Here is a 16,317-nt window from a genome sequence, read left to right as displayed (position 1 = left end):
TCAGGAGGGATTACCAGACCTCCTGCTTCCAGCCTTATTTTTCAGTGACACAGGTCGGGTCTTCGGTTTACGTTTCACGTAATGCATTGTGGGATGCTCGATGTCACGTTTGTGGCTTTATTCATATGTAAATAAACAGACTGCTTTTCGTTTTCATTCACAATGGATCTCGAGCTCTTCCGTCCAGGTGGCCATTATGTTGAACACCAAAGTTGGGATGTGAAAAAACAAGAGGATTTATGCTTGTTTTTTCCGTATTCGTCACTTTCGGTTCTCGTCTTGTGCGCTAACGCGCCAGCTAAATAGCCACTCGGAGTGAAGATCGCTTCGACGGCCCTGAACCGATTCAAGATGCTAAATAGGCCAGGAAATCTTTTCTGGCATTTCGCCACACCAAGCTGACGCTGCACGATGAGTTCCGACCACTGATGTCGATTTTTTCCAGTAAACAAAGCCATATGGGCAGATTTTATATTTAGCCCTGGTTATGTATACTCAAGGACAAAAGTGACTTCTTTTGGGTCATCTTTATTTTGTCGGATTGTAGCCAAGGATGAATCACAAGCAAAGTTTGAGGTCAAGGGTTACCAAAGGAAACATGTAAGTGCTGTACATCAGGGTGGGAAAACACTAAACAAACATCTATTCAAATGTATCAGTTGTCATGCCTTGGGGGTCCCAAAGGACGCCCTCATAGGTTACTGTTGTCCATGTTTTTGTTGGTGGTTCACACCTTAGCCCATTAGAGTGCAAGTGACAGTGACATGCAATTAGAGGTGTGAAGACAACACAAAAACACATGAGGCAATTCTTGTGTTTCTCCCAGCAGTCTTGTTTCTCATCAACTGTACACTAACAAAGTTTTGCAACTATTTTTCAAGGAAGGCAGTGGCTTGTTGGTTTTTACCCAAGACCACTTGTAGCATCTTACTTTTTTCACTGCTTCACTTTTATTTTTTTTAACTAAATCAACTTTTAAAAAGTTTTACCCCTAAAAAAAACCTTGAATTTGGCATTTCCAGGTCTTAGCAGGGATGGAAATTGCCAAGGGCGGCTCGGTGGAGCAGTGGGTAGCACATCCGCCTCTCAGTCCAGGGACCCGAGTTCAAATCGGAAATGAAAATAGGTGCTGAGAGTGAAGAATAAGCAAGGAATTTTTCGGAAAGTTATCAGTGAAAGAAATGAACACTTTGGGGTGTTTATGGTGATAAATTGTCAATTGCAACATGGTTAAACGCTCCAAAAAGGTGAATTTCCATGATAGAGGCCCTTCAAGGTTCATCGGCAAGTCTTTTTCCATGGACATGGAGGCCAATGCCGAAAGCTTTGTCTGTCCGCTCATGTTTCTACCATTTTAAGACGCTTCAATACCAAGAATGAGCGCCTAAGGGGTGTCCCCAAACGCTGTCGAAAGTACCGTAGCCTTTTTTGGTGTCTCGTTGTTTTTGTGAAACAGTGCGATTTGACGAATCCAGTACGGGTCAAAACACCAAACCGGTCATATGCAAAGAATAGTTCCTAGCAATATAGTTTTCAGCATTTCTCAGAAGCTCTTTGCCACAGGCACTGTTCAAAGTTGACTTTATGAAATGACAGAGAAAACCTTTTCCCTGCCGGGTCAGACTAGCTCGCATGGGGGTCTGTCGACCTCTGCTCACGATGTCCAGTTTTTCTGGGAAGGCCCGTCATGACTATGGTGTGCCAAGTATATTTGTAACTAGATAAACTGCTTCTTCTGCCACAGGGAAAAGAAGGTCTTGCTGGCCCTCAGAACCAACCGGTGCAGTGTTTGGAGTGAACCCCTACTATTAAACCAAAAAATGAACCAAACCTCACCTCCTGGTGCATGACATGCATGACCACATTCGTGTGCCTAGAACCGAACCCTAACATCAGACGAAAGTGGACTTTTTTGCTGGCGATTGGTCATTTAACACCAGTTTGGGGTTGAAAACATTTACGGGTGATGTAATGTTGAAGATTGTATCCACGCCGTTAGGAGTGTCCGGGGTATGTCAATCATCATGACATGGAACTTTGAGCGAACGTTGACCCAGTCACGTTTGTTTGGGGGAGGTACTAGAAACTCATAAATGTGCTGGACGACGGAAAGGTTTGGACAGAACGCTGTCACGGCTCCAGGTTTGCCATGGACACAAAGGACCAATCGCATCTCTGCTTTCCACAGCCGCCCAACATATCCTGCGAGAAGCCACCGTCTGATTGGCCTGAGGGTGTTTTCTCCAGAGTCCTGCTGCCCGTCGAAGGCATCCTCATTGTGCTGTTCAATGTGCTTGTCATCATTTCAATCTCCCATTTCAGGCATATGTTCTTTTTGCTCTAACTGTAGCCTTTGACAGGCCTTGCAGGGTTGACCTCTGACTGCTCAGATCTGCTATTGACTCACCCCTAAAGGAAACAGGGGTGACTGTATCATAATATTCAAGCGTGCGGAAAGATGTACAATATTATTGCACCTACTCATATTTGATAGAAAGGTGGTTCATACACTGTTGTGTGTAATTGTTTTTTGTGTGTGTGTATTTGTGCGTTTTTTTCTTTTGTGCAGGCAGCTCAAAACCCCCACAAACCTTCTCCTCCTTTCCCTCGCTATCTCTGACTTTCTGGTGGGCTTGGTGGGGGTGCCCGGTCGGATCTACATGGACGTATGCTGCTGGTTCCTAGGTGACGTTGGGTGCATACTGTGGTATTACATGAGCTTCACTCTTGGGTCTGCCTCGGTGGGGAACATGGTGCTGATATCGGCCGACCGTTACATGGCTATTTGTGATCCCCTGCGTTACAACCTCAAAGTCACGGTGAAAAGAGTTCAGCTTTGTGTTTGTCTTTGTTGGCTGGGCGCCATTACTCATTGCGGAATCATTTTGAAAGACACTTTGGGTCAGCTTGGAATTTATGACACTTGCCGTGGAGAGTGCTTCACCGGTTTAGAGTTTGAGCTGAGCGTTCTGGACTTGGTCGTGACCTTCGTCCTTCCCCTAAGCGTAATCATTACGCTGTACACACGAGTGTTTGTGGTTTCCGTGACTCAGGCGCGAGCCATACGCTCTCACGTTACGTGTGCGAAACGACAGTCTGTCCCTTTCAGAGCAAAAAAATCGGAGTTGAAGGCGGCCAGGACACTTGGAGTTCTAGTTCTGGTCTTTCTGGCATCTTTTTGTCCTTACTACATTTTCATTCAGGTGGCTGACCCCGGGACTGTTATTTCATTAGCAAAATACCTTCTTTATTTGTTTGACTTCAATTCGTGTGTGAACCCCTTGATCTATGCCCTTTTCTATCCCTGGTTCAGAAGAGCTGTCAAGCATATTGTGACTCTGCGCATTCTGCAGCCCGGCTCACGTGAAGCCAACATACTCTAGACTCCAACGCGCTCGCATTTGAAATCCTGACATTTAAATGTACTGAGAGCGCTTTGCAGTCCTTTCTGTGGAAATGTTATACTCAAAAATGACAAAGTTGTGATATTTTACACTGTATCATTTCATCATTTAACCATCGTACAGTCTGATGTGACTAACGCCCTCTAGGACAATGTCACTATCATTAACTTAAAAAAATAATGACTTCACATTCTCTAGGTTTCATAGTACTAGCATATTGCATATAGCACTTTTTTGATGAACTACAAAAACTCGCTCAGTCATAATTATTGTGTGTATTGTGTGTGTATGTATAAATGTATTGTTCATCAGGTAATTGTATATGGTATATGTGTATAGTAAGTAAATTGTAGGTGAGTTGAGGTAATGTAATCTTGATTACACAGTGATCATGAATGATTAGCGAATCTTCATATAGGCCAGACATATTTCAGATTGCACTTTTACTACCGTGATTTCCCAAATATAGACGCACGGTCGCAAAGAAAAGCGCATCGTAACGCCCTTTATATTGGGGTCAAATTCTGGTATTTTCTTTTTTTACTGTGTAAAAGGCGCACCAACACTTTGGCAACAATGTAACAATTAGAGCGAAACAGAATAAATCTCATCTTTTGGAAACTTCATATTTTCTTGTGTTCATATCTGTAAATGATGTTTTTGTTGCGCGTTACGTATGTTTCAGATTTCCCACATCGGGAGCGGTCTTGAACGCCTCACCAGTGTGACTTTGAATGAGCACACTTGTTTTTCCTTTCCCTCGTAATGCAACTTGAGTTCACTTTACAATAAATTCCCAACGTTGCGCATCATCAGTGTTTCACCAAATTTATGATTATGTGTATATGTCAAAAGACCGCAATTAATAAACGAGTCAAATGAACAATTTTTTAGTGTTCTCTAATCAAAGCACTTGGCTGTATACCTTGACAATCTTAATTTAATCATCTGGAGACTTTATAACTTTTACATAATCGTCTCCATTTTAGTAATAGAGTGATCCCTTGTTTTTCTGGTGACGTAGGTATGCATAAGCAGCCCTTTTCTTGAAATGTATGGTGTCATGCCCTAATTTGTTTGGGTGCTTTCTTTGCAAAATTTTTGAAGAAGGCCCGCTGCGCTGTCTTCAGTGACTGAGTCCGAGCATACTCTAACACGCAAAATGCCTTTTCAATTGAAGTGAATGGCATTTCTTAACCTGAAAAGATAGAATTGCCAAACGTTAACACAAAAACATGAAACGTTTCGACACAAGCTGTGAAAGCTGTCAAAGTTATTGGCCAACGAAATGGGGTCAAACATTTTGGAACACCCTGCATGTACAGTAAGTATTCCCAACTATGGACCTCTGTCAAACGGAAATTCCAGAATCCAGTTTTTGCATTTTTCAGTTCATATACTATACATGTGCTATATACTGTAGTTTTTGGTTAAGAAACAGGTTTTGGATATTTTTTTTTACATTTAACCACCCAATCACACCTCAGGACAATTTACAGTATCTAATTCACAGGGCATGCATGTTTTTAGAGTGTGGGAGCAAGCCGGAGTGCCCGGAGAGAACCCACGCGGGCTCAGGGTGATCGAGCAAACTCCACACAGGAAGGCCGTATTTGAAACCTTAACCTCATGCTGGCTTTGCTCGCGTTTTGGTCATATAAAAAAGTGGTGGGCCATGTGTGTGTCAACCATGCTTCTTCAGTGACGTCATATTTACTCCAATGTAAATTAAAATGATTTGATAGTCCACACATATATTACATCACCCTTAATATCGGATAATCAAGAAACATTTGATATCCAGAGCCTTTAAAATAAAACATTTTTAATCTTTTTTCAATTGATTTGCCACTATTTATCTTACTAATAAACATGACAAAAATAAAATGTTTGCACTCACCAATGTGGACTCGGACAGCACGTTGTTATTTTAAAATAAAATCCATCTTTCTTTCTTTTGTTTTTCAAGACTTCAGTGACTGTTGAGCAAGAGGGATTCCCAGCGATATAATTTTCAGCATTTAAGCTGTTAGCCATGGGTAACATTCATAATTGCCTTTACGAAAATGACGGACAATACAATTTCCCCGCTAGCATGAGAGTCGGCCTGCGTCTGTTCAAATTCTCCTGTTTTTCTAGGAAGTTCCGTTACGAAAATGGTGTGCTAAGTAAGGCAACCTATTTATCTACTTCGGCCATCTTGGGTAAAAGAAATAAAAAGAAACAACAGCAACAATGTGTCTTCAGCAAACAAATCTCCTGGTTCGAATTCACACAGCAAAATGACTGAAAGTAATGCAAAAAAGTGGATATCTCATAAAGTGAACACACCAGGGAGATTACTAATATTTCAACACATTTGCTGAATAAAAATGTTTTTTGAACATTGTTTCGGCCAGCAGAGAAGAACTTGCCCTCAGGGTCCACCATTCCAATTTAGGAACGAAATCATATTCGGCTGAAGTAATCTTGAATATGTATTTGCATCATTGTTGAAGGAAGTGTCTGGGGTTTGGCACTAATCATGACATCATACTTTGGTCAACTTTGACCGAGTCACATTTGCTTGGGGGAGGTCCAAAACCCCATAAATAAGATAAACAACAGAGAGGTTTGGACAGAACACTGTCTGAGCTTCAGCCTCTCCATGGACACAGATTACCAATCGCATCTCTGCTTTCCACAGCTGCCCAACAATTCCTGCAGGAAGCCCTTGTCCTATTGGTCTGAAGGTGTTTTTTTCAGAGCCGTGTTGCCCGCCGGGTGCGTCCTCGCTGTTGTGCTCAACTTGATTCTCATCATTTCAATCTCCCACTTCAGGCACATGTTTTTTTTCTCTCTAACCCTCGTGTGTTTTACAGGCCTGCAGGGTTCATCTGTGGTGTATCAGTTCAAGGAATTCACAGTGATTTTTTGAATAGATGATGTATTCTGCTTATTCATACTTGCATTTTCATTGCTTTTAACACTATACCGTGTGTGTGTATTGTGCAGGCAGCTCCAAACTCCCACCAATCTCCTCCTCCTTTCCCTCGCCATCTCCGACTTTTTGCTGGGCTTGGTAGGGATGCCGGGTGAGATCTACATGAGTGCATCCTGCTGGTTTCTTGGCGACATCGCATGTTCTCTGTGGAGTCACACGATTTTCACTCTGGAGTCCGCCTCGGTGGGAAACATGGTGCTGATATCGGCCGACCGTTACGTGGCTATTTGTCATCCCCTGCGTTACAACGTCAAAGTCACTGTGAAAAGAATTCAAGTTTGTATTTGTCTCTGTTGGTTGGTTGCGATTACCCACTGTGGAGTTGTTTTGAAGGAGCAGTTGTCTCACCCGGGAATGTATAACTCCTGTCAGGGCGAGTGCCTCATCGGGTTCGAATTTAACGAAGGCGTCCTGGACATGGTCGTGAACTTCATCCTCCCGCTCAGCATCATCATCACGCTGTACACGAGGGTGTTTGTGGTCGCCGTGTCTCAGGCGCGGGCCATGCGCTCTCATGTTAAATGTGTCAAATTACAACACTCTGTGCCTTTCAGAGTGAAGAAATCCGAGTTGAAAGCGGCCAGAACTCTTGGTATTGTCATTGTGGTCTATCTGGCATGTTTCTGTCCTTACTACATTGTCACTCTGGCGGATTACAATGGGACTATGGTTGCATTAGGGAAATATGTTCTTTATATGTATGACTTTAATTCATGTGTGAATCCTTTAATATATGCCTTGTTTTACCCTTGGTTTCGAAGAGCCGTCAAGCATATCGTCACTTTGCGCATTCTGCAGCCTGGCTCATGTGAGGCCAACATATTGTAGATATTGTGTGCTCACGTTTGAAATACACTACTGACATTTAAATGTACTTTGAGAGCAGTGAAATCCACCCCGATCTCAAAATTTCCTTCTTCTATCATCTATTTTCTATCAACAATTTTGTGTTGATCAACTAGAAGAACTCAATAAGTTATTATTACCCCACACAAAAGAACCACAGAGCTTTGTTTGCGGTGGGTTTATGTATAAATGCACTGGACATCATGCACATGTTTATACTCTATGGTAGCTTTATATATGAGTGATTTGAGGTATGTGCAGTATGTGCATATTAGTGTATGGATGTATATATGATTTTTAGATTGCTCATCATGGAAAATGTAATCTTCGTTGAGGGTAAAGGTCTGTGAAATTTTTGATGGTTGGCAACAGAGTTGTTATTGTTACTGCTTGTTTAAAATAAAATGTTTAACTAATCAATCAAATGCATGTTTTTTAAATTTGTTTCTGTTGATTCATTCTTACCACATTTTTAGGCAGTATTGTATTCAAGATTCAAGAGTTTTATTGTCATATGCTTAGTAATAGTACACTCTATTCTATTCTATTCTATTCTATTCTATTCTATTCTATTCTATTCTATTCTATTCTGGACCCTCCCGAGTGACCCAACAACACCTGTGACACAACTACTGTACCTAATTAGAGCCACCGCATCGAGGCGCTGTTGCGCCATCAAATAAAACCAATTGAACAGGTGTTATAACGTTTACGTATATCACAGTGACCCCATAACACACTTAATTTAATGCCCGAAGCCCATTCCTCTTCATCCTTGGTCTCATATATCACTTGATTTCTGCCTCTGATCCCCCACATCTTCGGCCTACACGGCTCACCACTCAATGAGATGTCTGACCAGGATCTGCAATTCAACTTTGTTTTTTGGAAGGAATTTTGTCGGCCTCATCCAGTTTTCATGTATAGACCAATGGACGAGTTAACCAGGAAATAGAGACTACCTTGAGGTGCATGTTTTCCCCAAATCCTGCTCTTAATAACTAACTCCTGTGGAGTGAATACGTCCAAATTTGCCGAACTAGCTCTACATTTGGACTCATCCCTTTCCAGTGAGTGTACTGCTACAGACCCCATTTATTCCCTGCACTGGACAACAACATCTTCTGTCCTTTGGCCCTTGCTCTTGTCAATGAACCTGGGCATGAGCCATTCGGGCCTTAAGCGTGGCCAGGATTCAGACAACCCGCACTCCTGCTGCCCTGGTAAAAAAGACCTGTTCAGCCCCAATCTACCAAGGTACTGCCTGGCCCTCATCGGATTATCTGTCCTGGTTTGTCTCCATCTGCCCACTGTCTCTTGAGCCTTTGTGTGCAAGCCTTCAATAAACTGCTTGCTCAGCACTCTAGCCTGTCTCTGCATGTTCTTAGGGTCAACATCTGATGGTGTTATTTACCGTCGTTGTTGCTGTTATTTTTTACTTCAATAAACATTTATACGTACAATAAACCTAATTGATAACCAAGTTCCATTTTTGTGTCACTAAGTCAGACCTCATATGGCTGGAACCCACCATTAAAGGGGCTCTATCATAAAAAGTCAATTTTTGGAGTTTTTAACCACCTTACAATGTTGATTTCTTTGAAAACTTTACAACTAATGACAACAAAAGAAATTCGTACCTCCCCTAAACGGCCCCCACACCCCCCGTGCAAGAGTAAATACACGCCGACCTTATCCATGTCTTATAGTTTCGTTTTGTTTCCAGAGTTGAGGAGGAGAGGTTTTGCACCAAGTCAGCCAAGTAAAAGCAATGCTTCATCCATTAGTTACGTTTTACTGTAGAAAATGCCAAAGTGGTGAAAATGTTTTGTTCACCCACAGGCAGAGACGAAAGGGTGAGAGTGATGCATTATTGCTGTTTTACATTTTAATGTCAGTAAAACGTTTTGGTCCCTTAATTCACTGCTGGAATAGTCTTCAGCACCCGCAAAACTGATAAGGAATGGTCGAGAAGATGGATGAAGATATGTTTCGTGGACGGCCGGCATTGAAGGGCGTAATGAAAGGGGCAAGGCTGCCACACCGTGAGAGGTGTGGCTTTAGCAAACAAGACGTTTTACTTCCTGGTCAGACATATTGGTAGCATAAAAGTCATATTTAATAAGAAATGAAATCGGCAATGTGCCAAAAGTAATTTATGTAAATATATTTCACTGAGGGAAGTTTAAAATATCGCGACATAGGCCTTTTACCACCTAAACCTAAGCCCGAATCGGCAATGGTGACATCAAGTCACTTGGACTTTTCTTTGTTGTGGAAGTTTCATCTTTCAACCAAAAGGCTTTTTTAGTTCTAAAGTTTTAAGTCTCTTTATTTATGCCTTCTGAGGTTCCCCGGAGTGGTCACCATGGTGTTTTTGTCGCACGGTTTGGCTGATGAAAGAAAATTCCGCATATCAACCAGTCCCTCGACTGCTTAGAATAGGAGAATTTTAGAATTGAAGAAGCTTTTCGGATAAGGATTGAAACCTTGTCAACAAACAGGTCCAAATCCCTTGATTCCACCCAAACAGATTACCCCGATCTGGATGACCGGACACAGAGCTAACCTACTTTCCTAATGGTCCATGATGGACGCAACTGGCCTTGTGTATTATAAACCCTTGATCCTAAACCCTAACCTTATGTGGGCCTTGTTGGCCTTTAGTCATATGACAATTTGTAAATGGCTGATGTAAGATTGAACATATAATTGCATCGATGTTAAAGGTTTCTGGGGTTTGGCGCTCAACATGACATCATAATTTGACGTAATCACATTTGCCTAGGGGAGGTCCAAGAACTCATAAAAAGTCATAGACAATACACAGAACGCTGTCTCAGCTCCACCATCTCCATGGACACTAAAGGCCAATCCCATCTCTGCTATCCACAGTTGCCCAACATCTCCTGCAGAAAGCCTTCATCTGAATGGTCTGAAGGTGTTTTCTCCAGGGTTCTGCTGCCAGCCGAATGCATCCTCACTGTGCTGCTCAACTTGCTCGTCATCATTTCAATCTCTCACTTCAGGCAAATGTCTTTTTTCCCTAACCCTTATGTTTCACAGGCCTTGCGAGGTTGACCTCTGGCTGCTCGTGTTTGCGCTATTGTTGAATTGCTGTGATTGTTTTGTCATGCTTTGATTGATGTATTCTGCCTATTCATAATTACCTTGAAAGTGCATTAACTGTGTTGTGTGTGTGAGTCAGTGTTTTTTTTTTTTCCCTATGGTTGTACAGACAGCTTCACACCCCCACCAACATCCTCCTCCTCTCACTCGCCGTCTCCGACTTTCTGGTGGGCTTCGTGGGGATGCCAGGCCGGATCTACATCAGCGCATCCTGCTGGTTTCTTGGTGATATTATGTGTACATTGTGGACTTACATGAGTTTCACTCTTGGGTCCGCCTCGGTGGGAAACATGGTGCTGATATCGGCCGACCGTTACGTGGCTATTTGTGATCCGCTGCGTTACAACGTCAGGGTAACTGTTAAAAGAATCCAATTTTGTGTTTGTCTTTGTTGGTTGGGTGCCATCGTTCATTGTGGAATCATTTTGAAAGACAGTTTTGGTCATCTGGGAAGGTATAACACCTGCCGTGGAGAGTGCTTCATCGGTTTAGAGTTTGACGTAAGCATTCTGGACATGGTCATGAACTTTATCCTTCCTCTCAGCATCATCCTCATGTTGTACCTGAGAGTGTTTGTGGTCGTTGTGTTTCAAGTGCGAGCCATGCGCTCTCATGTTGCCCAACGACAGTCTGTCCCTTTCAGAGCAAAGAAGTCTGAGTTGAAGGCGGCCAGGACTCTTGGTGTTCTCGTTCTGGTCTTCCTGGTTTGTTTCTGCCCGTACTACATTGTCAATGTGTGGGCTGACAGCAAGACTGTGGTTTCACTGGTGAAATATGTTCTTTATTTGTTTGACTTTAACTCATGTGTGAACCCCTTGATATATGCCTTGTTCTACCCCTGGTTCAGAAAAGCCATCATGAACATTGTCACTCTGCGCATTCTGAAGCCTGGCTCCTGTGACTCCAACATACTGTAAACACAAATGTGTGCTCATGTTTGAAATTCTGACATTTAAATGCGTATTGAGAGCAACGAGGTTCATACCATTTTCACTTAAACCATTTTCTTAACTAGAGCATGTTTTTCCGCCCAACTCTTGTTCTAGCAATATACTTTTTATATACTGTATTTTCTTTGATTTTGTATGGCTTGAATGATTTTGTTTGGAGATGCATTTTAATAATCCGAAGCACAGTGATTTACCTTCTGTATGAAATGTGCATGTTACAACCTCGAAATAACTGAAAAGAATTCATCTTTGTTTGTTTTTGTTGGCTGGGTGCGATTACTCAACGTGGAATCCTTTTGAAATACGTTTTGAGTCATTTTGGAATGCATACTACGTGCCGTTAGTGCTTTGTTAGTCTAGAGATCGACGTAAGCACCCTGGACATGATCTTTTAACTTTTTACTTGTTTGAAATAAAATGCTCAAAACCAATCTAACAAAAAAAATTGTCATTATTTATCTCTGCTGGTCCTGTTTAAGTAGTCTTTTATGAGACACTTGCTGCCCTGTGGCATCTGCTGTACTGTACCTATCCAGAGTCACCACAACCGGGTGCTGTTGAGCCATCGATAAACCCCTGCAGCGTGCCGGAAATAGACAAGAAAAAGCTGCAGCCTTCGATACCTTCAGGCTCCAATTATCTTTGACTGACAAAACCAAAACGTATCAAAAATGGCAACAGGTGCTTCAGAACCTTTCTTACTTGCAATGTAAAATTTCAGTCTGGAAGCACTTGGAATGTGAGACTGACAAATTGGGAAAGCCCGCTAACTATGCATACTTGTGGGGAGGTTGCGCCAACAAATAATATAGGCTACAGTACCAACAAATGATGTGTGATGCAACTAAAGAAAACATCCGTAAGACCTAAGCAAACATTTAGCTGTGTCTCTTTTAACATCCAAGTCGTACATCCGCAAATAAATGTTGATCCACACACATGCAAGATTTTTTATTTTATTTTTTTAAACAATGAATAAAAAGATTAAAACAATGCTGTACTAAACAAATGACGTACGATTTACCACCTGCACATACGAGTGGCTGGAAGGAACGGATAGATATTCTTAATTTTGTTTTATTGATTTTATTGAACATATGTACGTGTATCAAATGAAACTGAAAGGAATAAGACATTCAATATACTGTACAGTATATCATAGTTCGGCTGTTTCCATGTTCAAAATGTAGCTAGATCTACCCCTAGTTTGCTACAGTAAAAATTATTTCTCACATCATATAAATGCAGTACATAATATCTTATCATCTGATATAGAGCACTCAAACACTGTTAGCTAGTGGCTACTTTATGCTAGAGGCTACACGAAACGCTGGCAACAAACACGATACAATAAAATGCCAGTGTAATTACAAGTTTTTTAGCTCTCTGACTTGGTGATTGAATGTAATTTCAGGACAAGGTTGTGTTGTTTGTATTGAGTCGTGACTTTGTGTTCATACATTATTTGCTATGGGCAAGTTTCTTCTGAATTTTCACCAAAAGTGGATTAAAAGTAGTTATTGTCCGGGGGTTAACAAGTAGAGCATTTTTCTGTGTAATCGACTGACAAAAAAAACAGCCAAAAGAAAAAGTTTCTTGAGAAATCTTGCTCCATCCTAATCTTGCAAGATACCATCTTATGAGATCTTGTACCATCCCGAAGATTCACAGGAAAAAAAAACTCTTGAACAAACTTCCATTGCTGATCCCACACGTCATTTTTGTTGATTGTAATCCTTATCTGGAAATCTGAGCTGCTAGTGATTCACATGCTTGAATCATCTGGGATGAGATGGCGTGCTGTAAAAATTCCCCCCCACAGGTCTTGCTGTCAGCCTGCTAGCACAGGACGAAGAATGTTGGATTAAAACTCTCAATGTGTTTACTCAGGCCTGTAAATGGGGCCTGAGTCACTGCTGCGCCACTCAAGTTATTAGACTGAAAAAAATCCATGTGAGACACAATAAACAGAGGCAAAACATCCATTGGCATGTTCCGGATACTCACGACATGACTGGTTTAAATATGTTGCCTCATGAGGATCTTACACAATATTCCGGTTTGCTTAGCCCTCTTGTTATGTTGTGGGTCACACTGATCTTTTTAAAAATTAAAGGAAATACTGAATGTAGTTTTCAGTACAAGGCTTTTGCTTGCCCTAAACTACAGTAAAATCAACATATCAATAAACACAGGATGTGGGCAGCTTGGGAAGAGTAATTTTTTTGTGTACAGACATTCAGAAAAATAAACAGCGTGGAAAAACAACATTCTGAAATTTCCGAAGTAAGCATGCCAATGTGGATTCATTTAAACTTATGCCCTGTAAACCTTAGCATGATACTAACATAATTTTAGCCCTGATTACCAGTTTATCTTGTTGCTGTGGTAATTGCCATTCGCATGGGGTCTGCTGCAGCCATTGTGTCAATAATAGTCTTGTGGTGCTCCAAAATAGGACCCAACTAATTGAATAAATGTGACAATGGGATTTATCTTCATCCACGTTTACACACTAACCCACAATCAGTTTGATGTACATTGGATATCCCCGTTTGCCAAATCATACTGTAACGTCTGATGTTTCATTATCATCACACTGGCCAGTGTCACCATGGATCTTGACTTAACTACATTGAATTGAATTATTTTTACGCCTTCCGGATTTTCTCTGTGTCCAGTACGAATCAAAACAGCAGCAACCCCATCCCTGAAGGGCAAATTCAATCTCATTTTTATTGATTTGCATTACATTATTAGATATTACATGCCGTATGACATCACCTCGTTTTTAGTCCCATAGGAAATTATGGGAAGTGGGGCACCTGGTGACATCACATATGACAGGAAAAAGGCCGAGGGGGAAAAAAGAAAACAACACACCACACTCGGAGTAGTGTTCATGTTAAATGAAGTGTGGGCAATCTTCTGTGTTCGCGAGTGAAATTAGACTTTTTTTTTTTTTTAAATGGATGGTTTGGACAAGTTTGTAGATAGAGATACGTAAATATTGATCGTCTAGATGGTGCACATGGCATATTTGTGTCGTATCCAAAGGCACTACAGTAATTTATTTTTATTCGTTCAAACAAATCTATTTTTCAGTTATGATTGTTTCTGTTACTGCAATGTGATCGTTGTGTTATTAGGAGGTGTTTTATGTTCCCACTGAAGCACCAGACATCAAATGCACGGCCTGCAACTGTTCTCAACTTGTGAGTGTTTTTTTTTTTTTTTTTTTTGTCACTTTGATCATTTTCATCATCTGACAGTGCATACAAACAATGAACAACTGTCCTAGCGACCTCGCAGACATGACACTCAGCTGACTAACTCAGCATAAGCATGCAAGCTGACAACTCAAGTGTGTCTACATGCCATCACGTAAATGTTCATTGGCTTCCATTCTATTTGTTGAATTTGTTTAGATTTTTTAAAATTATATTCTGCACATATAATGAAAAAATAACTTGTGGCATACATTTGATATTAAATGTAATTGTAAATGTATTTACGCATTTTAGTTATAGGAAAGACAATTTTAGAATCTACAGAGCACAGCACAGCTGCACAATCTAGTAATAATGAAAACAAATCTAAATAAATAATAGAACATATATACATAGTTAAAGACAAACTTAATTTTATTTCATAAATCACGTCATAGTGGGAGCGTGAGGTACTGTAGATGCTAGGGTTAATCGTTAGACCCTGTCTAAAATAAGATCAAGTATTAGACACTGCCAGAGGCATATTGCATTTTTATTTTTCTGACGTCGCTCCTCAGTAAAGGCAAAATATTAGACACTGCTCAGTATTCCAAAAAATATAAATATGATTTTATTTCACTCTTTTAACCTAACAGCGAATAAATTTTCCGATTAGATTATGCTGGAAATTTTTCTCTTTAGTGCGAGTCCTTTTGTAATTCCAATTGAATAAAGGTTGTTGAAATTATGCATTCATGTCTATCTGGCCAGACTTTATGGACACCCTAATATGGAAATTTCATTAATAGTCGTTCTGCAAAAGCCTAGTATGTTCATTGTTGGCAGTTATTGAAGACTTGACTTCAATTTGTGTACCGATTGACCCCCTTTTCCGTTTGGAGATGCAAAAAAAAAAAAAAAAAGCTTCTGCCTTTGTTCCCCTCCCGAATAAACAGGGGAAGCGTGCACACACTCTGATTATACAGTACTGGCAATAGAAAACGTGGTTCGCGGTCTACATGAACTTCCTCAGCTTCCGTAGTCACCTCCTCCTCGCTTCGCCCCGCCTCCGTTCCGCCCCTTCGCATAATGTGCCGGCTCCCAAATGAATGGCACATCACACTCACACACACAACACAATCACGTACACACGTACACACTCACGAAACAATAACAGTAGCATATCCTTCTCCTTCGGGCCACAGCTCGGGCAAAGAAGCCTGGAAGTTATCCGAACCGAACATGTCTTTTTTGCGACCCAGAAGATTAACACCCGACAGGGGAGAGGAAGAAATTTGAAATGGAGTAAGGTTTTCCTCACCTCCTCGACTGTGGCGGTTCCCTCAAGTCAGACTACAAAGGGACGTCAGGTCAGAACCTCGTCAACATGGATACATTCTTCTTGGAGGTAAAGTCGCTTATTTTTTTGACGACTTTTAAGTTTGTACTTATTGTGGAAAAGTCATTTTTACCTCTTTTGTACTAGCTTCGTCAAAGTGTGCTGACAGTATTCCATCTTTAACATTTGTTTCATATTCATGTAGTTTGAATATGTTTTATGTTTTAGGGCAAATTGATAATGAATATAGTTCTGTTTGACCATTCATGATATTTTAGTCGTCATATATGTTAATGTAATATTTTGTGGTTTTCAAATGGGGGTACGAGTACTCCTTTGGGTAAGTGAAGGCACTTCAGGGGGTGCGTAAGATTTTAATAGGGATTCCGCAGGTATCTAATTGGATGCTTTTTTATGCTGTTACAGGAACAGTACGTGTTTATTTTCAAATTGAGAG

General features: G+C 41.0%; 4 protein-coding genes across 10 annotated transcripts in view; all 4 read left to right on the top strand.

Annotated features, from left to right (window-relative positions):
* Positions 1-2,149: 2,149 nt before the first annotated feature.
* LOC148423508 (trace amine-associated receptor 13c-like) lies at positions 2,150-3,383 on the top strand. 2 transcript variants are annotated; one of them, XM_088415242.1, is made up of 2 exons: positions 2,150-2,226; positions 2,570-3,383. In XM_088415242.1, the coding sequence occupies exons 1-2, from the start codon at positions 2,150-2,152 to the stop codon at positions 3,381-3,383; spliced, it is 891 nt and encodes a 296-aa protein (XP_088271368.1). The 2 variants fall into 2 exon arrangements, with proteins under 2 accessions (XP_088271368.1, XP_088271367.1); XM_088415241.1 differs by having other exon boundaries at positions 2,150-2,322.
* A 2,668-nt stretch (positions 3,384-6,051) lies between these two features.
* LOC148423507 (trace amine-associated receptor 13c-like) lies at positions 6,052-7,215 on the top strand. Of its 4 annotated transcripts, XM_088415234.1 has the most exons (3): positions 6,082-6,230; positions 6,326-6,381; positions 6,470-7,215. In XM_088415234.1, exon 3 carries the CDS (start codon positions 6,472-6,474, stop codon positions 7,213-7,215), a length of 744 nt encoding a protein of 247 aa, XP_088271360.1. In that variant the 5' UTR covers positions 6,082-6,230; positions 6,326-6,381; positions 6,470-6,471. The 4 variants fall into 4 exon arrangements, with proteins under 4 accessions (XP_088271359.1, XP_088271358.1, XP_088271357.1 ...); XM_088415233.1 differs by lacking the exon at positions 6,326-6,381 and having other exon boundaries at positions 6,052-6,128; positions 6,399-7,215; XM_088415232.1 differs by lacking the exon at positions 6,326-6,381 and having other exon boundaries at positions 6,052-6,224; positions 6,399-7,215.
* Positions 7,216-10,089: 2,874 nt separating this feature from the next.
* Positions 10,090-11,279, top strand: LOC148423506 (trace amine-associated receptor 13c-like). Of its 3 annotated transcripts, none has more exons than XM_088415281.1 (2): positions 10,090-10,166; positions 10,472-11,279. In XM_088415281.1, exon 2 carries the CDS (start codon positions 10,545-10,547, stop codon positions 11,277-11,279), a length of 735 nt encoding a protein of 244 aa, XP_088271407.1. In that variant the 5' UTR covers positions 10,090-10,166; positions 10,472-10,544. The 3 variants fall into 3 exon arrangements, with proteins under 3 accessions (XP_088271407.1, XP_088271406.1, XP_088271405.1); XM_088415280.1 differs by having other exon boundaries at positions 10,090-10,262; XM_088415279.1 differs by having other exon boundaries at positions 10,090-10,268; positions 10,442-11,279.
* A 4,468-nt stretch (positions 11,280-15,747) lies between these two features.
* Positions 15,748-16,317, top strand: part of myo10l3 (myosin X, like 3) — a 51,502-nt gene continuing 50,932 nt past the window's right edge. Inside the window, exon 1 of the mRNA XM_088415597.1 lies at positions 15,748-15,929. Coding sequence (XP_088271723.1) covers positions 15,909-15,929 — 21 coding nt within the window. The 5' untranslated portion in view covers positions 15,748-15,908. The remainder of the gene's footprint in view (positions 15,930-16,317) is intronic.

This window comes from Hippichthys cyanospilos, chromosome 5 (assembly GCF_059441005.1).
Source record: "Hippichthys cyanospilos isolate Australia breed blue-spotted pipefish chromosome 5, RoL_Hcya_1.0, whole genome shotgun sequence".
NCBI lineage: Eukaryota > Metazoa > Chordata > Actinopteri > Syngnathiformes > Syngnathidae > Hippichthys > Hippichthys cyanospilos.
This window is presented reverse-complemented; position numbering and strand designations above follow the sequence as displayed.